Genomic DNA, 25,875 nt, shown 5'->3' with positions numbered 1-25,875 from the left:
TTTTTTCATGACGACCAATAAAAACGACAGTGTTACCCCTTATGTTTTTTTTCATGACGGCCAATAAAAAACGACAGTGTAACACTGTCGTTTTTATCAAATGAAACATGAGGGGTGACACTGTCGTTTTTCTTTGGTAGTCACGAAAAAAACCATAAGGGGTAACACTGTTCCTTTTTTTATTGGTCGTCATGAAAAAAAACATAAGGGGTAACACTGTTCCTTTTTTTATTGGTCGTCATGAAAAAAACCATAAGGGGTAACATTGTTGTTTTTTATTGGTCGTCATGAAAAAAAACATAAGGGGGGTAACACTGTTGTTTTTTTTGGTCGTCATGAAAAAAAACATAAGGGGTAACACTGTTGTTTTTTTTGGTCGTCATGAAAAAAAACATAAGGGGTAACACTGTTGTTTATTATTTGTCGTCTTGAAAAAAAAACATTAGGGAAATAATAGAAATACACACATACATTTTAATGTCAGGTATATCCTCTTTATTGATGATTGATTTTTGTGTAATGTCATCGCCTCAGTGGTGCAGTGGGGTGCACTCTGCCTAACCCCCTCGAGACCGGGGTTCAAGTCCGGTTGATGACCTCTGTTGGAAGTTTCTTTTCTCTATTTCATGCGAATTAAAAAGTCAAGTATAACCTTTGTGATGACTTTAACCGGTGTCTTGCTGGTGCATTGTTCAGTTCGGAGGTTAACACTCTAAACAGCTCATGTTCCGATCCGAGCAAAAACGTCGACCGGTGTGCCGCTGTCGTTTTTTATTAGTCAACATGGAAAAAACATGAGGGGTAACTCTGTCGTTTTTTATCGGCCGTCATGAAATAAATATAAGGGGAAAACACTGTCGATATTTATCAAATAAAACACAAGGGGTAACACTGTCGTTTTTATCAAATGAAACATGAGGGGTAACACTGTCGTTTTTATCAAATGAAACATAAGGGGTAACACTGTCGTTTTTCTTTGGTCGTCATGAAAAAAACCATAAGGGGTAACACTGTTGTTTTTTATTGGTCGTCATGAAAGAAAACATAAGGGGTAACACTGTTGTTTTTTATTGGTCGTCATGAAAAAAAACATAAGGAGTAACACTGTTGTCTTTGTCAAATAAAATATAAGGGGTAACACTGTCGTTTTTTATCAGTCATCATGAAAAAAACAAGGGGTAACACTGTCGTTTTTTTTCATGACGACCAATAAAAAACGACAGTGTTACCCCTTGTGGTTTTTTTCATGACGACCAAAGAAAAACAACAGTGTTACCCCCTATGTTTTTTTTTTGATAAATATCGACAGTGTTACCCCTTATGTTTATTTCATGACGTCCAATAAAAAACAGCAGTCTTACCCCTTATGTTTTTTTTAATGACGACCAATAAAAACGACAGTGTTACCCCTTATGTTTTTTTTCATGACGGCCAATAATAAACGACAGTGTAACACTGTCGTTTTTATCAAATGAAACATGAGGGGTGACACTGTCGTTTTTTTATTGGTCGTCATGAAAAAAAACATAAGGGGTAACACTGTTCGTTTTTTTATTGGTCGTCATGAAAAAAAACATAAGGGGTAACATTGTTGTTTTTTATTGGTCGTCATGAAAAAAAACATAAGGGGGGTAACAGTGTTTTTTTTCATGACGACCAAAAAAAACATAAGGGAAATAATAGAAATACACACATACATTTTAATGTCATGTATAACCTCTTTATTGATGATTGATTATAGTGTATTGTCATCGCCTCAGTGGTGCAGTGGGCTGTACTCTGCCTAACCCCCTGGACACCGGGGTTCAAGTCCGGTTGATGACCTCTGTTGGAAGTTTATTTTCTCTATTTCATGCGAATTATAAAGTCAAGTATAACCTTTGTGATGACTTTAACCGGTGTCTTGACGGTGCATTGTTAAGTTCGGAGGTTAACACTCTAAACAGCTTATGTTCCGATCCCTGCAAAAACGTAGACAGGGGTGCCACTGTCATTTTTTATTGGTCAACATGGAAAAAACACGAGGGGTAACTGTCGTTTTTTATCGACCGTCATAAAATAAATATAAGGGAAAAACACTGTTGATATTTATCAAATAAAACATAGGGGGTGACACTGTTGTTTTTCTTTGGTCGTCATGAAAACACTGTCGTTTTTATCAAATGAAACATGAGGGGTAACACTGTCGTTTTTATCAAATGAAACATAAGGGGTAACAATGTTGTTTTTTATTGGTCGTCATGAAAGGAAACTTAAGGGGTAACACTGTTGTTTTTTATTGGTCGTCATGAAAGAAAACATAAGGGGTAACACTGTTGTTTTTTATTGGTCGTCATGAAAAAAAACATAAGGGGTAACACTGTCGTTTTTTATCAGTCATCAAGAAAAAAACAAGGGGTAACACTGTCGTTTTTTTTCATGACGACCAATAAAAAACGACAGTGTTACCCCTTATGTTTTTTTTCATGACGACCCATAAAAAACGACAGTGTAACACTGTCGTTTTTATCCAATGAAACATGAGGGGTGACACTGTCGTTTTTCTTTGGTAGTCACGAAAAAAACCATAAGGGGTAACACTGTTCCTTTTTTTATTGGTCGTCATGAAAAAAAACATAAGGGGTAACACTGTTCCTTTTTTTATTGGTCGTCATGAAAAAAAACATAAGGGGTAACACTGTTGTTTTTTATTGGTCGTCATGAATAAAAACATAAGGGGTAACACTGTTGTTTTTTATTGGTCATCATGAATAAAAACATAAAGGGGGTAACACTGTCGTTTTTTATTGGTCGTCATGAATAAAAACATAAGGGGTAACACTGTTGTTTTTTATCGGTCGTCATGAAAAAAACACAAGGGGTAACACTGTCGTTTTTATCAAATGAATTGTAAAAAAAAACTGTCGTTTTTTATCTGTGGTCATGAAAAACCCATAAGGGGTAACACTGTTGAAAAGTATCGAATAAAACATAGGGGGTAACACCAGGGACGCGGGAAGTCAGTCCAAGGGGGGGGGGGGGGGGGGGTTCTGAGAGAGAGTCTATATAATGACGTCATAATAAATGCAGCGCAACATTCAGGGCTCCGCTCTGATAAACACTCTACTGGTGTGTAAAAAGAGTTCTGCCAACTAGCCACTGTTATTCACAAACGTCAGCAAGTAAACAATGTGGAAATTAGAGTCAACTCGGCTGATACTGTGCTGAATTTCACACACTAACAACATGCCGACAAGCTGTTGCGGTCCGGGATTATACACAGCGTTATAACAAGGATTTAGGAGGTTATTTCTAAAGGTTTAAAAGGAGAGTGACAATAAAATAAAGCCTTTATTTTCATCCAGACCTACGAGTTGTCTGATATGAGGAAAGTGACGGTTTCTCCGTCAAGTGAACCGTCCGTCTTTGCTCTTTTTTTGCCAACCAGTTTACGTGCAGGATTCCAGAATCATAACGATAACATTCAACGTGTCTATTGATATGGCAGCAACATTTTACACCAGTTTTAGAATGTTCACTACAACAGATGTTGAACACCAACATGCTTATGTAAAATCAGCATAGTACGATATTCAGCTATCGACAGTTCTGCGTTGTGCGTCATAGCCTACGTCAGCCTACTCAGACAATGTTCTAAATAAAATGAAATGATAATATGATAAATATCATAAAAAGGGTGGATGTCAATAATTAAATGAAAAATCATGTTGTATGATAAAATTATAAAAAAAAAAAAAAAAGTATTGATTTGTTCATAAAACCTTCTCACTTGCAGTTACAGCCAGAGGCCGCCAGGGGGGGGGGTGCTGCAGCACCCTAAGCACCCCCACTTCCCGCGTCCCTGTCTGCTACTGGGATGACTCAACCCTTCCTCTAATAACATCATCTGAATAGTTAGCTGTAGTGACAAACAAGCCTAAATACAACCTATATAAGATTGCTTTTGAGCTCTTTAATAACTGACTTCTGTTATTTTGTTTTTGCAACTTATTTATTTTTTAAGGCTCTTTTGTAAACGTAACTCCCCTTCTCTAATTCATGTATATTTTTTAACCCAAACAGGTCAATCATTGTTGCTGATATCAATCAATTTAAAACATGGTGACGGTTAAGCAAATGCTCATTTCAGAAACGGGATGACGTCTTCCCGCGTTACGCCCCAATATGGAACAGCGTAGCCATTGGTCGCTCTCAATTCTGGGTGACCATTGGTCGAGTGTGAAACTTTAAATAGCCCCCGTCGGTATGAACGCAAACCAAATATAAAAAAGTTTCAAATAAATGGGGAAAAGGGACTCTAGTATTCTTGGGATTTAGTTCTCAGAAATCATGCTGTTGCCGACCAGGTAGGCAAAACACCTGCGCTGTATTGCTGTAATGAATTGGCCTAATTCACTAGACTTGCGTATCCAGCTATTTTTGTGTGTTCTGTTTACATAAATCTAAAGCTTTCTATTTTTTTTGGCACAGGGGTACATTTAGGCTACTCAAGTACCTTATTAGGCCTACTTGACTATTCTAGACCTATCTGTTATAGTTTTGATTCAACCAATCATACTAGCATGACTACACTTGTGAGCATAGAGCCACAACTGGCTCATCATCTTGTACTTCTACATATTTCGATTTGTAGGGTTTATCTTCTCAGCAACATATGGGATAATGGTGATGAATAAGTACCCTTTTTTAATTTAGATTTAGGTATCGCCTATCTAACGTAGGCCTGCATATCCAATAGGTCAAAGCTCCATAATAACTCATAATATGAGTTATTGGCGAGAGAGGGAGGTTCAGTTATATTGAATAAGCAGTGAGGGAGAGGGAGAAGAGACCTTCAGAGGGTTGAGGGCAGGGGCGGCACCACATATATTAGGGGGGCAAAGTCTCTTTTGCGGGTATGATCAGCAGTGGTCGTTCTATGCGAGCATGAAGTCCGCGAGCAGCAACATGTCTGCAGGAATTGTAACGTGGAATTGTGACTCTTTTTGGTACCGGTTTATGTCAAAAGCATTGTAGCTGTGTAACACCATGGGCCCTATTTTAACGGTCTGAAACGCAAGTGAGAAGCGCCAAGCGCAAGTAGCGTTGTGGGCGGTTCTACGGCGATGTCGCTAGTTTTCCCGGTGCGAAAAATGACTCTTGCGCCCGGCGCAAATCTAAAAAGGGTTGGTCTGAAGTAGCCTAATTACCTGTAGGTGTGGTTTGGGCCTTACGTGCAAATTACGTGCATTGAGAGGCCATGAGAGCATTTGAATCTGACGAATTGATACATTGACACGTCTGCAGTCTCTGATGAGACACAGTGGCGTAACTATCGGTAAGCAGGGTATGCGGGCGCGTACGGGCCCGGGCCAATCAGGGGCCCCAAAAAAAAGGGCAATTGGAGCATCCCCATGCAGCACAGGCAACCATGTTGGAGACTACAGTATATGTAAGGAGATCACAGGAAAGGTTTGTGTCTTTTTTTGTGGTTAACAAGTGCATATTTAAAAGATACATTATCAATATATATATATTTCAAATATTACATTTTAATGTTTCCTGTCTGGCTGTTATTTCATGTACCCTTTTCTGCAGCCACATCACTCAGGTCCACCTCATTTGCAAACGGTAAAAACTAACTCCAAGAAGGCTATTGCCCGTGGGAAACAGTGGATAGAGAATGCTCCCAGTTTGTTTATTTCGCACAGATTAACACAAAACATCAATTGAAAATATAGGGTGGAAATACACAGAGCAACACTCTTTTTTAAATTATGGAGATGTATACAGTTTAACAGTTTCACACGTATGGATATGTATACATTTTCACTTCTGCATCTGTCTGCTGCTCCAAACCAGTCTCACGGAAATACGTGACATTCACATCACGTCATTTAATCTATTCATTCGCGATCTGGGAAACGTAATTTGAATTTTTTCGTGCTAAAAGCACAAATCTCAAACTCATTCTAAAAAGAAGACATGAAGCAGCTACCTTTCTTTCCGTCGCGGTTTGCCTACAGAGCAGTGCACCTGCATTAAATATATCCGTGAATTCACTAATAGATATCAATGGTGAAAGTAGAAACGGGTGGCCAAAAGCTGTCATATTGTTAGAAATTTGTGCTTTTGGCACGAAGTTTTTAAATTACGTGTCCCAGATCACGAATGAATAGATTAAATGACGTGACAGCGTCACGTATTTCCGTGAGACGGCTGCTCTGCTCAATCCTTGTTTCGCATCTATCTTCAAAGGTATCAAGTAATCAGGAAAAGTGCTCTTCTACTTTAAGTAACCTGAAATTAGTTGGACAAGGCAAGGCCAGCCGCGTATAGCCATAGAACGCTGACTAGCCAATCGGAAGAGAGAACGAAAATGCCGCGGTTCGGTGAAGAACTCTTTGTCGAGTAGGAGCGTCTCCCAGAGGAAGTGGTTCGAATCCCAAGTTAACCAAATAAACCAAACCCTTATTTGATTTAGAATACTCTTATATTCTTTCTACAGCATGTGTAGACGATCCGAAACTATTCCTTTTCAACTATTTTCAACTTTTTATGTGAACTTGACAAATGTCGAAATAATTAATCTTTGAGGATAATATGATAATAAGACCTTGTTATTAAAGGATAGATAATAATTCTACTTTTACCTACTGTTTCTTGAAAAGTTTGAATTGAACTTAATGATAATAAAAACAACAATAATCATTAAAAATATTTATATTATAAAAAGTATGCATTAAAGGCACCACAATATGCTCCACAAAGCAAATAATCCAAATAAAGTCACTGCCCTTTAATGAAAGTGTCATATTTTATTGTACATAAACACAAGCTGAATAATTAAACACCCAAAATCAAAACTGACATTGAAGATAAATAAAGATAATATGGAAGAAAATGAACAATAAAAATGTACAGAATATATTTAGTAAAAAGTGTAAACATATATTATGAAATGATTAGTCCAGGACTAATCATTTCATTTCAGAAAAGAGGAGTTGAGGAGGACTAGTGGTCTCCTGTCGACGCTCTGCTGTCTGTCACTCAGAGAAGAAATCATCTCCTTACTTCTGCCGAGGGGGGAAACAGCGACACCAAAATCCCGCTTGTGGCCGGAAAAATATTACATCCGTAGTGATAAGAACTACCATAGAGAATGAATGGGAAAAGTTAAGGGAGTTAAAGACGAAAAAAAATTTCGGATAAAGGCCAATCACATTGTGTGTATAATTTCAAACCAGCACAATAATAAAGCTCAATAAAATGAACAAACGGCATGACTAAATGGTAGCGTATATTATGGATTTATTGTTGAAAAAGTAAAGAAGCGGAACTCTTACGGGTTTCATCAAACTCTTCAGTAGGCCTATATTGAAAAGCGAAATGCTGAATTTGGAATTGCATTTAATTTGTCACTCGAAAGTACTCAAAAGCCCGAAAGTCACCCTATTTAACCTATAGTATTTATTTGTTGGCAAATGAAACGGTGGTAGTACAGAACTCCTCGTTAGTATAGTGGTCAGTATCCCCGCCTGTCACGCGGGAGACCGGGGTTCAATTCCCCGACGGGGAGGTTCAATTTTTTTTTTTCAAGCCGGTCTTCCCTGATATTCAAATGTATCTATTGCCGCATTTTCAACGAGCGTTGAGGTACGGTTAGGCATAGATATTTATAACTGACTGGATATCGCTGTGCTGCACTGTTCAGTGGAACGTATGCGTCAAGGCCGCCGCCATCTTGGTGCGGGTTAACCACCCACCTGAATGAATGAACGTCCGATTGGGCAGAGATCCTTTCCAGTCAAAATCATGCTAAATCTCCTTATTTTAAGGCAATCTTCAAGCGGATCGGGTGAAACGTGTGTTCTTGGTAATGATAGTACAAATTAACTAAAAATACATCTTTCGATTTTTTTACACAGCCAGATTGTGTGGACAATCCCGCTGATCAGGGTGGTGACACTAGAGGACGCCAGAGAAGCCATAGAGAGTTTAACGTTTGCTCCCTACTGCTACAACTGCTACAACTGCTGATGGGTTTGGTTTCCTTAAGCATTTAATGTCCTTCCATTTGTATTCACTTTCTGTTTTATGGATGGAGAAATGCAGCATATCAGACTTTCTTTCCTTTGGCCTTTTTATTTGTGGGAGACACAACATTCTCTTCATATAGCAAGTTTGATAACAACCTGGTCCTGGACACAATTGTATTAGCTACTTTGTGTTATTGTGTATATCACTTTCTACATTTCTACAAGAATTTAAATATACAAATATTAGTATTATCTACATACAACTGTAGGCCTACCAAATTATGTTCTTATGTTTTCCCTGAAAATGCTATATATTGGCTAATTATTTAAATTATTTAGCATGCAATGCGCTATTATATCAGACTGCATTGGTTTTATTGGCCAGGCTCTACTCTGGATAATACACACGCAAAAAAATAATAACTAACCATAATACTTGGCTTACAATATTTATAATGTGTATCTAAAAATGGTCTATATTGTTAGTTATATTATTTTAAATCAGACTATTTCAAGAATAAAAGTACCACCTGCATCCTCACTTAGTAGTGAAAAATAGTGCTCAAACGGGCCGGCCACAACAAACGTGTGACTTTGTGAGCTCACTTTGTATTGGACATGTTATAATGTTGGGACTGTGGGAAGGCTCGCGTGGAGGCGGGAGTGGCTATGGACACTGGTTTTAAGCACTTTCATTGACAAAGTGGTGAACTCCCACAAGCAGCAACTAGAGTCGGTGGGGGGGGGGGCGATGCTACGGGCGACGTTCGGTGGGGCCTAGCCGTAAGCCGTGTCTCAAGCCCCCTCAGGGCACTAAACCTCCTGGCAGCCATTGACGACTGAGTCTTGAATACAATTCAAGACTCAGCTGTGGTTCATTCTTTGGAACCACAGCCTATTAAGGTCCGTCTAGGTCAAAGGGCCCCAGCCTTGGTGGTCAGTGATCCCTCTGGTGGCAAAAAACGTTTTATTATATTTAAATTTTAGGGGTAAGGATTAGAATGTATCGACTTGAAAAATGGCTGTAAATAGTCATGGTTCTTTACTAGAAATGAATAAATAAATGTTTTCAACGTGCAGTGGCAACCCACACATTTCCCTCAAATCAGATTGAAAACATTGAGGAAGCGAGCAAAGGCAATTTGTAAAAATGCAAATGCAAAAATAGGCAAAGAGAACCTTCTTTCCGGGTTCAGACCAAATTGTTGAATATCTACCGCAATTATGTTTTTATTTAGCGTCATGTTACCTGGATTTATATCTGGTGAAACAAACATTCAAATCCACAAACGTTTCAATCAATGGTTAGCTTCAGATACGGTTTGTATGGTGTGGTTGACGCTTCTTGCATTAGCATAATGTTGCACTTCTTATGACAAATGTACTTATTGTAAGTCGCTTTGGATAAAAGCGTCTGCTAAATGCCCTAAATGTAAAAAAGCATAATGTAAAATTTGGTTTAGCCATTCTGGACAACATATCAGTATGGGACAAAAAACACCAAAGACAAGAGATATTTTTAAATGCTGTATTTATTTTCTCATTACATTCCTAAACAGAACCGTTTAAACTTGGTTTCTCACATCATGATTGTGTGTGGTACGAGGTTTTAAGGACCCAGTTTACGCCCAGTTGCAACAATTGCAGCTGGTGTCGAACACCAGGCCTGCAGCACAGTGCTGCTCGTAGGTTCTTCCCTTGCTGCACTCGTAGAAGTGGTTCTTGTTAGTGGGATCGGGGAAAAGTCCGTTGGCCTTGCCGGCGCAGAATCCAGAGCCTCCGCTGCTGCCGCCGCCACCAGGTTTGGGGCGGGCGGTAGGGTGGATTGGGATGCCGGTAGGGTGGATTGGGATGCCGGTAGGGTGGATTGGGATCACAGGCTCCGTGCGAGCGGTGCAGCCTATTTAGAAAGACCAGAATCAAACTGTTAGATTGGTCATTGAATAGCAATATATAGTTTAATATAAATATATTGCTTGAGTGTGTGTGTGTGTGTGTGTGTGTGTGTGTGTGTGTGTGTGTGTGTGTGTGTGTGTGTGTGTGTGTGTGTGTGTGTGTGTGTGTGTGTGTGTGTGTGTGTGTGTGTGTGTGTGTGTGTGTGTTTGTGTGTGTTACCTGCTCCAGTTCCAAGGGCGGTCTTGATGGTGTTGATCAGAGGGTATCTCCCCTGGCCACAGAAAGTGCCACTGAAATCATCCAGGTCCAAACTCCAAACCATAGCTCCTCCGAAACCGCTTGTCTTCAGCCACTGGAGCTGTATGTTGCAAGAGATGGGTGGATGATTGTTAGAAACCCTTCCTCACAATGAACAAAAAATGGTACATTGATGCATCCATGTGCATACCTTGATCTGGAAGCTCTTGACATTGTCGTATCCAGCCCAGATGTTCTGGCTGTTGAAGGCATAGGGCACATCCTGGATGGCGTCCCAGGCCTGAGTGGCTCCTTGCTTCAGGAAGGTGCAGATCTGAAGGGAAGTGGTGATTTGGATGACATTTCATTGATCTTGTTTTACTGCTTTTCAAGCAAACAACATGTACACAAGCCAACCAAAAGTAAACACCTCATAGTAGGCCCAGAATCCAGCCTGGCGGGTGAAGGGTCCGGCAGGTCCAGGTCCACTGGCGGGGGCTCCCACGGCGGAGTTGGAGGAGGCCAGTTTGAAGGTGTGGCCATAGGTGGGGAATCCAACCAGCAGCTTCTCGGCGGGGACACCGTTGCTCTTCCAGTAGTTCATGGCATAGTCCTACGGAAGACGGAATCATACCAAAGTCACATCCTGATTCTTACCTTGTGATTGGGCCAAAGGTGTTTCCAGGTGTGGGTTTAATCCATATGTGATTATTAGTATTCAGAGAGAACCCTTCACTTACCACATTGAAGTAGGCCATGGATCCCTGGTCAGATGGGCCCTTGTACAGGGGGCTGTTCTCTCCAACATTGTGCTCCCAGGAGCCATGGAAGTCATAGGTCATCACGTGGAAGTAGTCCAAGATACTGGCATGAAACATTATCAACTAAACGTCAGGAACAGTTTCCACAGTTTGGAAAAGCTCTCTGAGGTGACCCCAATCCCTCCCCCATCTCCCCACATTAAAACTCAATACTTACGCTCCGATCGCGGAAATCTGGTATCCAGAGTCGATGGTTCCCTTTCCGGCAGAGACAGCAGCAGTCAGCATCAGACGAGGACGGCTGGTCTGTTTGGCCTCAGCCTCGAAAGCGCTCATCAGCTCCTGTGGAGAAAGGCAGAGGGGTCACAAATGAATATGATCTTTAAATAATCTATTAGTGAAACAAAAAGATTCGATGGATCATTCACTGTAGTTAAATTCACCAACAAATTCCTATGAAAGCCATATTAGTGGCTGATTCATGCAGTGATTCAGTTGATGAAATGGAACAAACTGTCCAGCGTTATACAGTGTTACACAGCTGAGCTGGTTTGATGTCTCACCTGGCACAGAACGGTGTAGCGGGCCTTATCGGCAGCTGGGGAGCCACGAGATCCAGGGTACTCCCAGTCGATGTCCAGACCATCAAACTCATACTGACGCAGGAACTTGATCACACTGGTGATGAAGGTCTGGCGGTTGGCAGGACTGGACACCATGGCGGTGAATCTGAGGAGAGGTCACATCACAGTCAGCCGGCTTGAACTAGTTTCATGAAGAACATGATGTAATCTGAAATATGTTTTATACTCACTTGGCAGTGCCAAAGTTCCATCCTCCAATGGCCAGCAGGGTCTTCAGTTTGCTGTTACTGTAAGAAAACAAGAAAGAAGCATTTGATTGACTTGCATCTCACAATATGTTGCTAGGTTCTCACACTAGTCCAGCCTATTCTGGTCTCATATCTTTGGGCACACACGCAGATATTAAACTATAAACTATTTTTGTCCACATTGTGTTCTTCATTGTTCCTTTTTGCCGTTCAAATTGTATATTATTATAATATTTTTGAAATTATTATCATGCACTTGATTCTACTTCTTGATTGTAATCTTTTTTTCTCCTGAAATGTGCATTGACCATTTCTCATAATGGGCCATAAGAACATCTGAACCCAGCCTCTGACCTACACTTCAATCCTAGAATCCCAAATAATTGCCACAGTGAGAAGCTTAGTTTACCCAAGGCCCTATGTTCACATGTGTCTACTCACTCGTTCTTGAGGGCCTGGAACTGTCCGTAGAGCTTCACATCGTCCCACTCGTAGGTCTTGATCATGTTGCCGTCCATGCCGGCAAAAGCGTAGATCAGGTGGTCGCAGAGACATGGGTCCACGTTTGTGGGGAAATACTTACCCGCTCCGGGACGGTACTGTCCCCAGTTGGTGAAATAACAGGAGAGGATGTAGGATGATCCTACAAGAGAAGACACACAGTTTAAGTTCAGTTCAGAGCTCAGCTGTTCTAAGACTAATCCTTGTAGTTTTTGCCTCAACAAATCATGAGTGGACCGAGAGTTTGAATAACTTACCTAGCTGCACATGCAGCAGGAGAGCCAGACCTGTACACAGCGAGAGAGAAGGAGATTAAGTGAAATGCTTAAAAGTCTTGAGCGGTGAAGCCCATTTCTAGCCGTGTTCCTCACTTACCAACGAAGACGAGTAGTTTTCCCATGGTGCCTCTGTACAACTTTCTAAGGAAAAGGGTCCGTCTTATATACACCTGGGCACCACTTCATATCTGTACACAATATCGTTAATTTGTTTGGTCACGTCGACATATTCCACTGGCTCAGCCAAAATCATAGATAACCTCCCGACGTCCTCTAAAGACCCTTTAATCTTGTTATGACAAGTGAAGTCAAGGTGAGTGATGCAATGGGCAAGGGGTGTAAGTAGACCAAGGTGAACACGGACTGATAACTCCACAAGGAAAGTATTCAACCAGGCTTGAACCAAAGATGTTCTTGTTTTCTCAACTGTCCATAAGATGATACATGCTGAATGCGGTTGATAGTACAAAGCATAGCAATATTTAAGTCCGGACGTATGTCAGGAAACCAGTCCTTGTCATGCTGAAAATATATGGAGATAGACATAGTGTTAAAATAAACAAAAATGATCAATGATAATTGTTTCTCAAGTATGACCTGAAAGACATGAAAACTTGTTAATCATACGATATCATGGTGGATGGGTGTTTTCAAAATGGGGTTCTCAAAATGTTTAGCCATTTCTCCTCATTTTTTTCAGACAAATATATATAGTTTCCTACAGCCTTCTCAAAACATCCACCTTCTCTGAGTTCACGTGCATCAAAGCTGGGTTGCAAGGATGGCAGAGATCAAATAAACCTGGCTGGAGATATGGGAGGAAGATGGCATAAAAGGTAACAAAATAAAAGATAAGCGGCATCCTAATTTATAAATATTTTTAAGATCTTCTCCCCTCCTCCGAAAAATCTCCCCATGCCAAACCTCTAGTGGTCCATAGCTGGGTTGCAAGTTTGAAAGAGATTGCAAAAAACTTGAGAGGGGATATGGGAGAATCATGACGATAATGGAGTAAAGGAAGAGAGTAGGCGGACACTTATTTATTTTTTTACTTGGGCCAACGATAACCTTACCTATAATCTTCTCTGAAATGTAACCTGACTAAACTCAAGGGTAAAGCTTGGCTGTACATTTGGAGGAGATAGAATAAACCTGACCAGAGATATTATCAAAACATGACAGAAATTGTCCAATAAGAGACAAGGGGGACGCATGTTTTCTTTCTTTCTTTACTTTTGACCAAGGATATTTTTGCCCAATCTTTGAAGTTGAGAATTGCATGGTTCCTTCAAATCATCCCAAAACACAGATATGTGTGTTATGTTTTGAATGTGAATGAAATTCTGAAAAGGAACAACAATATTGCTGAACAGTATATGAGCAAATGAAATAAGGTGGTTTACGAATTAATTAGAATAAATGATTGAATCATGGATGTGAGTAGGGGCCACATGCACATTTTAAAAGGTTATTTCCTGAAACCAAAGACACAAAAGAGGAAAGAAGGGTTAAACCTTCTTATCCGTCTGTTGACTCAGCAGGGATAATATTGAATGAGACAAGTGTATCAAGAATAGAATAAATATTTGAAAGCAATACAGAATAGAGTGCCTGAGTGCCTTACCGCGTTTTATTCCATGTTGCATTGTCATCTGATGCCAGAATGTTCTGTTTTTCTTTACATAAATATAGACATTTCCACGTGTGTGTGTGTGTGTGTGTGTGTGTGTGTGTGTGTGTGTGTGTGTGTGTGTGTGTGTGTGTGTGTGTGTGTGCGTGTGTGTGCGTGCGTGTGTGTGTGTGTGTGTGTGTGTGTGTGAGTGTGTGTGTGTGTGTGTGTGTATGTGTGTGTCATTTTGAGAATGATTTCATATTTGTAAATGAGATCAGTCGATGTGTAGTTTTATAAAATCCTTTGTAATCACGTGATGAAATGTATGGTATTATACTATTATGAAAAAGCAACAAAACGACAAATGACTGAACAAACCATTTAATTTGATCAATTTGAGGGAAAAGTACAAAAAAAGAAAGGTTTGGAGTAACCAGCCTTAATTTTTTGTGTTGTTCTAGGTTTCAGAAGTAACTATCTTTGTGGGACTTTAATACTCCAAAGGTGGAAGGTGGGGGACTGTTCTTTTTGTAATGGTTTATTCGTCCAAAATACAATCTAAAATATTATTATTATGAAATATATTAACATATATTGTAGGAAATATGTCATGCAAGATTACCCCAAAAAAGCCATCCCCCTGAAACAAAATAGCTAAGCAAAATCATTCATTAATATCCTAGATGTATTTCTTAAACTTTATGAACTTTATGAACATGTGGTGTTTCTTAAACTTTATGAACTTTATGAACATGCCCGATTCCAGCCTACGCGTCCCTCATGACCCTCCACTTCCTGGCCCTGACAGAGACCTGGATCACTCCAGAGAACTCTGCTACTCCTGCTGCCCTCTCCACCGTCTACTCATTCTCGCCAACCCTAGACCATCCGGGCGAGGAGGGGGGACCGGACTCCTCATCTCGCCCATGTGGTCCTACCAGGTCCTTCCACTAGAACACTTGGCCAGATCTGCGTTTGAACTCCACGCTGTCACTGTCACCATTCCTATCAAGCTCTCCATTGTGCTGATCTACCGTCCTCCAGGTCCCCTCCGTGACTTCTACGACGAGATGGATGCCCTCCTCAGCTGCTTTCCTGAGGATGGCACACCACTCGTTATCCTCGGCGACTTCAACATCCTGCCAGAGAAGTTGCACTCACCTGAACTAACCAACTTTTTCGCCACCTTTGACTTAACACTATCCCCTTCTCCTCCCACACACAGGGCCGGGAACCAGCTTGACCTAATATTCACTAGGTCCTGCGGCACCTCTGCTATCTCTGTTACCCCGCTCCCCGTGTCTGATGACCATCACTTTGTTGATTTTTCTCTCTCCTTGAAATCCTCTCCCCCCTCCTCTCTAGTCCCCACATTGTCACCACTCGCCGTAACCTCAAATCCCTCTCTCCCTCTACGTTTGCCTCTACGTTTCTGTCTTCACTACCCTCTATCGAACGATTCTCTCAACTATCTACAGACGAATCTTCAGACACTCTGCTAGGCTCCCTCTCCTCCTCCTTGGATTCCCTCTGTCCCTTCCACTCCAGACCAGCGCGATCCTCACCCCCCCCTCCTTGGCTGTCTGATCCTCTGTGGACTTGTAGAACAAAGTTGCGGGCAGCTGTGAGGAAATGGAAGAGATCAGACTGTACTAATGATCTATCTCACTATCTTTTCCTTCTTTCTTATTTTACCTCTAGCGTGTCAACAACAAAATCTGCCTTCTTCCGGACCAAAATCAACTCCTCCGCCTCAAACCTCAGGAAACTGTTTTCCCTGTTCTCGTCCCTCCTCACCCCCACCTCCATCCTGCCTCACTGCTGATGACTTTGTTACCTACTTTACCCAGAAAGTGAAGGACATTAGCTCCTCTTTTATCCCTGCCTCCATCCTCCATCCTCCCATCCCCTCCTCTGTCTTTACCCAATTGAGCCCTCTCACCTCCGACGAGGTCAACAGAATAATAACATCTAACCATGCCACCACCTGCCCCCTCCTCTCTCCTCCAGGATGTCTCAAGCGACATCCTGCCATTTCTCACCTCACTTATCAACTCCTCCCTCACTTCAGGCATTGTTCCAGCGTCTTTCAAGATTGCCAGAATAAAGCCTCTCCTCAAAAAACCAACTCAACCAAAATAATACCACCGACATCCAGAACTACAGACCGGTATCTCTTCTTTCATTCCTCTCTAAAACACTGTTGCTAACCAACTGTCCTCCTATCTCTCATCCAACAACCTGCTTGACCCTCTCCAGTCTGGCTTCAAGAAGGCACACTCCACTGAGACGGCTCTCCTCGCGGTGACTGAGTCCCTCCGTGCTGCCAGTGCCTCGTCCCTCTCATCGGTTCTCATTCTCCTCGACCTGTCCGCAGCATTTGACACAGTGAACCACCAGATCCTCCTTGCCACTCTTGCCGAACTTGGCATCGCTGAATCTGCTCTTTCCTGGTTCACATCCTACCTGATGAACTGCACCTATCAAGTGACATGGAATGGCTCCTTGCCCAAACCTTGCATGCTTGAAACTGGTGTCCCTCAAGGCTCTGTACTGGGGCCTCTTCTGTTCTCCCTCTATAGCAGATCTCTGGGCTCTGTAATTGCATCACACAGCTTTTCCTATCACTGCTATGCTGACGACACTCAGCTATTTCTCTCTTTCCCCTCTTCTGATAAAGCCCTGATTGCAACACGCATATCGGAATGTCTGGCGGACGTCAGCACCTGGATAACTGCCCATCACCTGAGGCTTAACCCCAACAAAACCGAGCTCCTCCTAATCCCAGGGAAAGATGGCCCACACATGGACTTAACAGTCACCGTTGAGAACATCACTGTATCTCCTTCTCCAACTGCCAGAAACCTCGGTGTGGCATTGGACAATCAGTTATCCTGCACCGCAAACATCACTGCGGTGGCCCGATCCTGCAGATTTGCACTTTACAACGTCTGCAGAATCTGTCCCTTCCTCACAAGGGAAGCAGCTCAGCTTCTAGTCCAATCATTGGTCATCTGCAACTCACTCCTGGCTGGACTTCCTGCCTCTGCGATTAAACCTTTGCAGTGCATCCAGAATGCGGCAGCGCCTCGTGTTCAACCTACCGAAGTTCTCCCATGTGACCCCCCTCTTCCGGGACCTCCACTGGGTCCCTGTAGTTAGCTCGCATCAAATTTAAGACGATGGTACTGGCATACAAGGCAGTCGATGGAACTGCCCCTGCCTACCTCCAGGCATTGCTAAAGCCACACATCCCAGCTCGATCCCTCCACTCAACTACCTCAGCTGGACGTCTGGTACCGCCATGGCTAAGAGCTAGCAAAGGCCGTTCAGCAAAGTCACAACTTTTCTCGGTTTTGGGACCTCAGTGGTGGAACGAGCTCCCTGCCGTTCTCAGGACCGCAGAGTCGCTCACTATCTTCCGAAAAAGACTCAAGACTCACCTGTTCAGAGTCCACCTCGACCCTGCATAGCCACCCTCCCCCTTCTTGCCACCATTGTACACTGTATTATATTGTGTTGTATTGTATTCTATTAACTGTGTAGCAACTGCAGTAGCTGCTATCATTGCTGTAACACGAGGAATTGGTTAGCCTAGCGATTGTTGTACTTGCACTTGGTTCTATGAACATCCTTTCTGTACCGACGGCGATATATTGTTGCACTTCTTATGACAAATGTACTTATTGTAAGTCGTTTTGGATAAAAGCGTCTGCTAAATGCCCGAAATGTAAATGTAATGTGGCCAGAGCAAAACCAGATTACCTTTTTTAACAATACCATTTAATCCCACCTTTATCAACGGTCTGAAAGGCAAGCATTAGCATAGTCCCATATGTGACCCCAAAACAAATATTTTGGTTCTTAAGAGTTCCCATTATTTTGTTGAATGTATTTCACAATTATGTCTTAAATTTATATCAGGGAAAGAAAGGTTAGAATCTACCGTTTGCCTCACTGTTTTACTCAACACTCAACTTCAAATATGAATGCTATCTTCTGCTCTTCTTTGTATCAGCGACTATTTCAATATCAAATAGAAAGCACCCAGGACAATCATTTTTTTAATGCTGAATTTATTTTGTAATGCAACATATCTTGCCAAAAAAAAACTGTTGTAACTTGTTTGTTTCATGACTGTGTGGTACAAGAACCCAGTTTAAGCCCAGTTACAACAACTGCAGCTGGTGTCGAACACCAGGCCGGCAGCACAGTGCTGATCGTAGGTTCTTCCCTGGCTGCACTCGTAGAAGTGGTTCTTGTTGGTGGGGTCTGGGAAGAGTCCATTGCCCTTGCCGGCGCAGAATCCAGAGCCTCCGCTGGTGCCGCCTCCGCTGGTGCCACCTCCACTGCTGCTGCCTCCGGCATCAGGTTTGGGCTGAGGCTGGGCGTGGGCGGTGGGGGTGACTGGGGCCAGGGGCTCTGTGCGAGGGCTGCAGCCTATTTAGAAAGGGTCACAAAAGGGCAAACTGCTGTTGAATCGAAATATTGCGTGTGTGTGTGTGTGCGTGCGTGCGTGCGTGCGTGCGTGCGTGCGCGTGTGTGTGTGTGTGTGAACGCATGCGTTACCAGGGGAAGTTCCAAGGGCAGTCTTGATGCTGTTGATCAGAGGGTATTTTCCCTGGCCACAGAAAGTGCCACTGAAATCATCCAGGTCCAAACTCCAAACCATAGCTCCTCCGAAACCGCTTGTCTTCAGCCACTGGAGCTGTACGTTGTAAGAGATGGGTGGAGGATTGTTAGAAACCCTTGCTCACAATGACAAATATGAAAGGTACAATGGTACATTGATGCATCCATGTGCATACCTTGATCTGGAAGCTCTTGACGTTGTCGTATCCAACCCAGATGTTCTGGCTGTTGAAGGCATAGGGCACATCCTGGACGGCGTCCCAGGCCTGAGTGGCTCCTTGCTTCAGGAAGGTGCAGATCTGAAGGGAAGTGGTGATGTGAATGACATTTCATAGGCTTGTTCTACCTACCTCCTTACTCTGTCATGCCATCTAAATGCTCCATCGCTTTTCAAGCAAACAACATGTACTGAAAGCCAACCAAAAGTAAACACCTCATAGTAGGCCCAGAATCCAGCCTGGCGGGTGAAGGGTCCGGCAGGTCCAGGTCCACTGGCGGGGGCTCCCACGGCGGAGTTGGAGGAGGCCAGTTTGAAGGTGTGGCCATAGGTGGGGAATCCAACCAGCAGCTTCTCGGCGGGGACACCGTTGCTCTTCCAGTAGTTCATGGCATAGTCCTACGGAAGACGGAATCATACCAAAGTCACATCCTGATTCTTACCTTGCGATTGGGCCGAAGGTGTTCTCAGCTATGTGTGTAATGTAATAACCATATTACAATATGTAATATAGAGAATCCTTCAGAATCCTTCACTTACCACATTGAAGTAGACCATGGATCCCTGGTCAGATGGGCCCTTGTACAGGGGGCTGTTCTCTCCGACATTGTGCTCCCAGGAGCCATGGAAGTCATAGGTCATCACGTGGAAGTAGTCCAAGATACTGGCATGAAACATTATCAACTAAACGTCAGGAACCGTTTCCACAGTTCAGAAAAAAATCTCTTGGGTGACCCCAATCCCCCCCCCATCCCCCCACATTGAAGCTCAATACTTACGCTCCGATCGCGGAAATCTGGTATCCAGAGTCGATGGTTCCCTTTCCGGCAGAGACAGCAGCAGTCAGCATCAGACGAGGACGGCTGGTCTGTTTGGCCTCAGCCTCGAAGGCGCTCATCAGCTCCTGTGGAGAAAGGCAGAGGGGAACATATGGATATGATTTTTAAATCATATCTAAAAGTGAAACACAAAGATTTTATGGATCATTCACTGTAGTTAAATTCACCGTTCTAACAAATTCCTTTAAACGCCTTATTGGCTGTTTCATGCAGTGATTCTGTTGATGAAATGGAGCAAATGTCCAGCTGGCAGTATAATACACAGTGTTATACAGCTGAGTTGGTGTGATGTCTCACCTGGCACAGAACGGTGTAGCGGGCCTTATCGGCAGCTGGGGAGCCACGAGATCCAGGGTACTCCCAGTCGATGTCCAGACCATCAAACTCATACTGACGCAGGAACTTGATCACACTGGTGATGAAGGTCTGGCGGTTGGCAGGACTGGACACCATGGCGGTGAATCTGAGGAGAGGTCAAATCACAGTCAGCCGGCTTGAACTAATTTCATGAAGAACATGATGTAATCTGAAATATGTTTTATACTCACTTGGCAGTGCCAAAGTTCCATCCTCCAATGGCCAGCAGGGTCTTCAGTTTGCTGTTACTGTAAGAAAACAAGAAAGAAGCATTTGATTGACTTGCATCTCACAATGTGTTAATGTATGCTAGGTTTTCACGCTAGTCTAGCCTATTCTGGTCTCATATCTTTGGGCACACACACATATTAAACTCTATTTTGTCCTGTTATGTTCTTCATTGTTCCTTTTTGCCGTTCAACTAGTATATTATTATAATATTTTTTAAATTATTATCATGCACTTGATTCTACTTCTTGATTGTAATCTTTTTTTCTCCTGAAATGTGCATTGACCCTTTCTGATAATGGGCCATAAGAACATCTGTATCCAGCCTCTGATCTACACTTCAATCCTAGAATCCCAAATATTTGCCACAGTGAGAAGCTTAGTTTACCCAAGGCCCTATGTTCACATGTGTCTACTCACTCGTTCTTGAGGGCCTGGAACTGTCCGTAGAGCTTCACATCGTCCCACTCGTAGGTCTTGATCATGTTGCCGTCCATGCCGGCGAAAGCGTAGATCAGGTGGTCGCAGAGACATGGGTCCACGTTTGTGGGGAAATACTTACCCGCTCCGGGACGGTACTGTCCCCAGTTAGTGAAATAACAGGAGAGGATGTAGGATGATCCTACAAGAGAAGACACACAGTTTAAGTTCAGTTCAGAGCTCAGCTGTTCTAAGACTAATCCTTGTACTTTTTGCTTCACCAATTCATGAGTGGACCGAGAGTTTGAATAACTTACCTAGCTGCACATGCAGCAGGAGAGCCAGACCTGTACACAGCGAGAGAGTGTGTGAGAGAGAGAAAGAGAGAGAGAGAGAGAGAGAGAGAGAGAGAGAGAGAGAGAGAGAGAGAGAGAGAGAGAGAGAGAGAGAGAGAGAGAGAGAGAGAGATAGGGAGAAAGATTAAGTGAAATGCTTTAAAGTCTTGAGTGGTGAATTTCTAGCTGAGTTTGTCACTCACCAACGAAGACGAGTAGTTTGCCCATGGTGCCTCTGTACAACTCTCCAAGGAAAAGGGTCCCTCTTAAATACACCCGGGCACCACTTCATATCTGCACACAATATCATTCATTTGTTTAATCATGTTCAGTTTTCCACTGGCTCAGCTAAAACCGTAGATAACCCCCCAACGTCCTCTGAGGACATTTTCATCTGGCTATCAAAACTGAAATCAAGGCGAGGGTTGCACTGCCTTTAACCACACAAGTAAATCACACTTGCATTTCTGTGTTAAAGCCTGCTCCACTGGTCTGCAAAGTAGTCCCCAGGGTCAGCTGTTCTCTGCATGCTCCCCACCAACCAGCCTCCAAACAGTCCCTACCCCTCCAACAAAGTTCTCCAATTCTGAATCAAAAATTTCTGCTTTCTCTCCCCAGAATCTGCTAGTCCAAATGTACAAATATTCATATTTCTACAATTTGTGATTCGGCCTATTTTGTTGAATTTATATTTTTGATAAATTGAGAAAATATTATAATAACAATATGAAGAAGAACAGACTCCAAGCAACCTTTTCCTATACTTAAATTCCTGATAGTTAATAAACTCAGTCAATGGTTTGTTAGATATAATGTTTGTGTAAGCAAAATATAATCTCATGATTCCATTGAGCAAAATGTCTCTCGACCCTACGGACTTCAGTGGGGGTGTCAGTCCGTCTGTGCGCGGCACCTTCTCAACTACCGAGTCCGCCTGCAGCCAAGGGGAGCACCAATATGCCAATTCCCCACACATTGTTATGATACATCATAGAAAACCGCTTCGTGGAGCAGATGATTATTTCTTTTTAACTGCTCGTGGCACCCCCCGATTTTTGGCACCCCGGGCAGCTGCCCGGTTCGCCCGTGCCCAGAACCGCCCCTGCAAATACATGCCATAACATGTGGCTGGTTCGCCTCAGTCAGCTGACACCAAAGACTTTACCAGCATGTCAGCATTTCGACGATACTGATGTTTGCCTTGTAGTGTTAAGTGTTTTGCTACCTGCCTTATCATGAAATGCTAATTGTTTACTGCCTTGATGCTGTTCCGAGGTCCCGGTCAACATCTATCTACGTAACAGAAATTTGGCTATAGCCTGTGTTGTCCTTCTCTGTCCTTGTCACGCAGTCATAATAATCAGTAAAAGCCTTGATGAGACCTTTTTGTTTGTTAAATTGTGTTACATTGTAGCCAGATATAGTCATAATCGATCCAGTAAATATTGAAAAGAAATAGCTGTAACATTGGAACATTTTATGTTTGGCCATATTGTGGCGTCATTAGCATTGATTAATTTCTTCTATGGTTTATTTAGACCACGTGATTCAAGCAAACATCAGTACCCTACCCGACCACCGATTTGTATTGCCGACAACAATCCTGAATGGCTTCTTCTTTTATAACACCAAAGCACCCTGTTATGCAACTGACTACTGGATTTCCTTAGCGACAGACCACAGACAGTAAGAGTTGAAAAAAAACTCCTCAGAGACTACCATCATAAACACCGGGGTCCCCCAGGGATGTGTGTTGAGCCCACTGTTGTTCACACTGATGACACATGACTAAATTCGAACCACATCATCAAATTCACAGATGACACAACTGTAGTAGGCCTCATCAGGGACGATGACAACTCAGCCTACAGAGAGGAGGCGCTTAAACTTATCAACTGGTGCGACATCAATAATCTTCAACTCAACATCAAGAAAACTAAATAAAAAACTGTGGACTTCAGGAAGAAACACAAACCACACACCCTCCCTCACCATCAATGGCAATGCAGTGGAGTCTGTGAAAGGCCCCAAGTTCCTGGGGGTGCATATCACAGATGGCCTGACATGGTCCACCAGCACCACCTCCCTAGTCAAGAAGGCACAGCAACGCTTTCACTTCCTTCGGTGGATGAGGAGAGCTGACCTCCACCCTTCTGCCCTCACCACCTTCCACTGGGTTGCTATTGGGAGCCTCCTCACCAGCAGCCTCTCAGTGTGGTACGGAAGCTGCCCTGCTGCTGACCAGAAGTCTCTGCAAAGGGTGGTGAGGACAGCAGAGAAGATCACCAGATCTGCCCAACTATCCATCCAGGACCTGTACCCGTCTGGCTGCCGCAAGAGAGCTACCGCCACCATCAAAGAGCCCACCCACCCAACACACCCTCATACCATCTGGCAAGGGCTACCGCAGCATCCGGTGCAAGACTACCAGACTCAGCAACAGCTTTTTCCAATAGGCCATCAGACTACTCAACTCACTCAAGAAAATTCCATGAACATCTGTATTATGCTCTTATATGCACACACGTTAACATACATATGTATCTCCATGCTGCTATTCTGCACTTTTTACTATATGCACCTCTGATTATTGCACCTCAATAACATACCTCAAAACACTGTGAATATTCTATTCTGTATAATGTATGTGCCCACTGTCTGTCTGTATGTTGTGCTTATTTGTTGTTGTCTTTGTGCAATTTTATGTTATATGTTGTGTGTTAAAAATATTACTTGCATATTTGGAGTATGGGGAAACGCAATTTCGGTCCTGTGTAATTTCTTGTTGCATAGTCTGATTGACAACAAAGGTCGCTTTGACTTGCCTTTGACTTTGACCATAGACAGTATTATGTTTGAAATTAGTCGCTACGAGCATGACCTGTTTCCCATTTCGCCCCTGTAGCAGTGGCTTATTTACCATTCCGCCCATTACCAATACAAACAGAATATTTACCTGTATTTGAGAGATGCTTCATGAACCAGCTCCAGAGTGACGCTTGTTTATCTTGTGTCTCTGAATAAATCACGTGTTGATCATTTACCAATCTCCGAGTCATACCTTGCTCGAAACAACGATACCACAGAAGATTAATTTACAGTTCATCCCCATATATGAGGTGGGGTGGGGCAGGGTTGTCAAAACAGAATCATCCGAAATCAAAGTAGTACATGATACAATAATAGGTCTGGCCAGCAGATGGTGTCAGTTGGCTGTAGCTAGCATCAGTCTGTGTTAAAATAAGGCTGAAAGGACAGTTCAATTTTGCCAATCTATTTTATTAGGGATACGTGTAATTCCTCCCTGATTTCGCCCACAAAACGATGTATCATGAAATGGGTATCAATATATTTCTAAGTTTAAACTTGATGCATGCTCAATAAGTGGTTATTTTCATAGGAAAGCTGAGCTTAATAATCAGGGAAAAACATGAGTTTTAAAACAGCATATTTAGTGTCTTATCCCTGGATGTGAGTCATACGTGGTTTTAAAAAAACCCAATGATGTCTCTCTGCGCATACACCTACAGCGACAGTAAGTTACGGGGATCAAAGGGAGGAATCATATGCAAATGGTTCGCCATATACTTCTATCCTGTGTCATTTGATAAGTCCCCTTTTGGTTAGCAGTGGTGTCTCATTTTAATGGACTCGTCTTGTTGTTCCTTCTGTGGCCACCTCTCTATCCCTCTCTTTCCCGTTGTAAGAATAACCAGTTGCTATTAGATACTGCTGGGCTTGTCGCCATGGCAGCAAATTCTCAATCATTTTCCTCTCAGCCATCTTTAAGTGTGTACACACTCACACAGGCGTGCATGCACACATGCACACACGCACACACAGACACACACACATATACACACGCACCCACACGCTCCCACGCACACACAAAGCTCTGATGTGGGAGGGTTGCATAAGTCCTTGAGCTTTTCCCGTTCTAGCTCGGGAAGACTCCACCTGTGAACAGAATTTAAATGCAGTAAGTCTCATCGCTTCACTGCCAAAGGAAAACAATGTAACATAGTCACTTTTTATATTTAATCAATCCAAAGTAATGCGCTCACTTAGTGCAGCAGGGTGAAAACATCTCTCTCCCGCCGTGCTATTTCATGCATTTAAATGGAGCCTAGAATCTTAGTGTGATGAATGTCTCACTGTTCACTATCATAGATTGGGATCTCAAACTAGGGCTTGTCAAACAGAGGCACCCAGTTATTGCATTACTAGTGGCCAAGGATCTGTCCCGCCATCTGTGTGGAATTTTCACTCTTGCCAGCATAATGTGTCACATGTCCACCATATCTGATCAGTGCTATTTCAGATACTTCTGTAATGGTCGATGTAATGGTCTATGTACTCGCAGACGCCTCATAATGACTCATAATCATTGCACCTGTCCTGAACTACAGAGTAAATGCCGGATGCGTGATACATCTGTAGCCTATATCTAAGAGAACCTGTGTGAAGCAGAATGGGGTATTTCACGTGTGATCTGAGAGGTGAGACGGCAGCGGGGGACATTGAGGGGTGAGACAGGAGCGGGGGGACGGGCGAGGACTCCTCTCTCCAATAGAAGCAACAGCCTCCCAGTGTTGCCATGGCAACCTTCTCTCACTCTCTCTCTTTCTCTCTCTCCCACTCCCTCTCTCTCTCTCAGCCTTCCTTTCGGTGTGCTCCCACTTATCTCTGGTGCTTTTTGGTCAGCCGTGCTT

At 42.9% G+C, this 25,875-nt stretch overlaps 2 protein-coding genes across 2 annotated transcripts; both read right to left on the bottom strand.

Annotated features, from left to right (window-relative positions):
- Positions 1 to 9,532: 9,532 nt before the first annotated feature.
- Positions 9,533 to 12,716, bottom strand: LOC132470801 (acidic mammalian chitinase-like). Its single transcript, XM_060069675.1, has 11 exons — positions 12,621 to 12,716; positions 12,503 to 12,532; positions 12,186 to 12,387; positions 11,727 to 11,783; positions 11,476 to 11,641; positions 11,130 to 11,254; positions 10,892 to 11,015; positions 10,582 to 10,764; positions 10,363 to 10,485; positions 10,134 to 10,272; positions 9,533 to 9,918 (listed from the first exon to the last, which is right to left on the bottom strand). Exons 1-11 carry the CDS (start codon positions 12,643 to 12,645, stop codon positions 9,641 to 9,643), a joined length of 1,452 nt encoding a protein of 483 aa, XP_059925658.1. The 5' UTR covers positions 12,646 to 12,716; the 3' UTR covers positions 9,533 to 9,640.
- Positions 12,717 to 18,209: 5,493 nt separating this feature from the next.
- Positions 18,210 to 21,463, bottom strand: LOC132470800 (acidic mammalian chitinase-like). Its single transcript, XM_060069674.1, has 11 exons — positions 21,367 to 21,463; positions 21,146 to 21,175; positions 20,829 to 21,030; positions 20,372 to 20,428; positions 20,121 to 20,286; positions 19,764 to 19,888; positions 19,525 to 19,648; positions 19,201 to 19,383; positions 18,944 to 19,066; positions 18,705 to 18,843; positions 18,210 to 18,575 (listed from the first exon to the last, which is right to left on the bottom strand). The coding sequence occupies exons 1-11, from the start codon at positions 21,389 to 21,391 to the stop codon at positions 18,295 to 18,297; spliced, it is 1,455 nt and encodes a 484-aa protein (XP_059925657.1). The 5' UTR covers positions 21,392 to 21,463; the 3' UTR covers positions 18,210 to 18,294.
- Between the last annotated feature and the right edge of the window lie 4,412 nt (positions 21,464 to 25,875).

Source organism: Gadus macrocephalus, chromosome 13 (assembly GCF_031168955.1).
Source record: "Gadus macrocephalus chromosome 13, ASM3116895v1".
NCBI classification, from domain to species: domain Eukaryota; kingdom Metazoa; phylum Chordata; class Actinopteri; order Gadiformes; family Gadidae; genus Gadus; species Gadus macrocephalus.
This window is presented reverse-complemented; position numbering and strand designations above follow the sequence as displayed.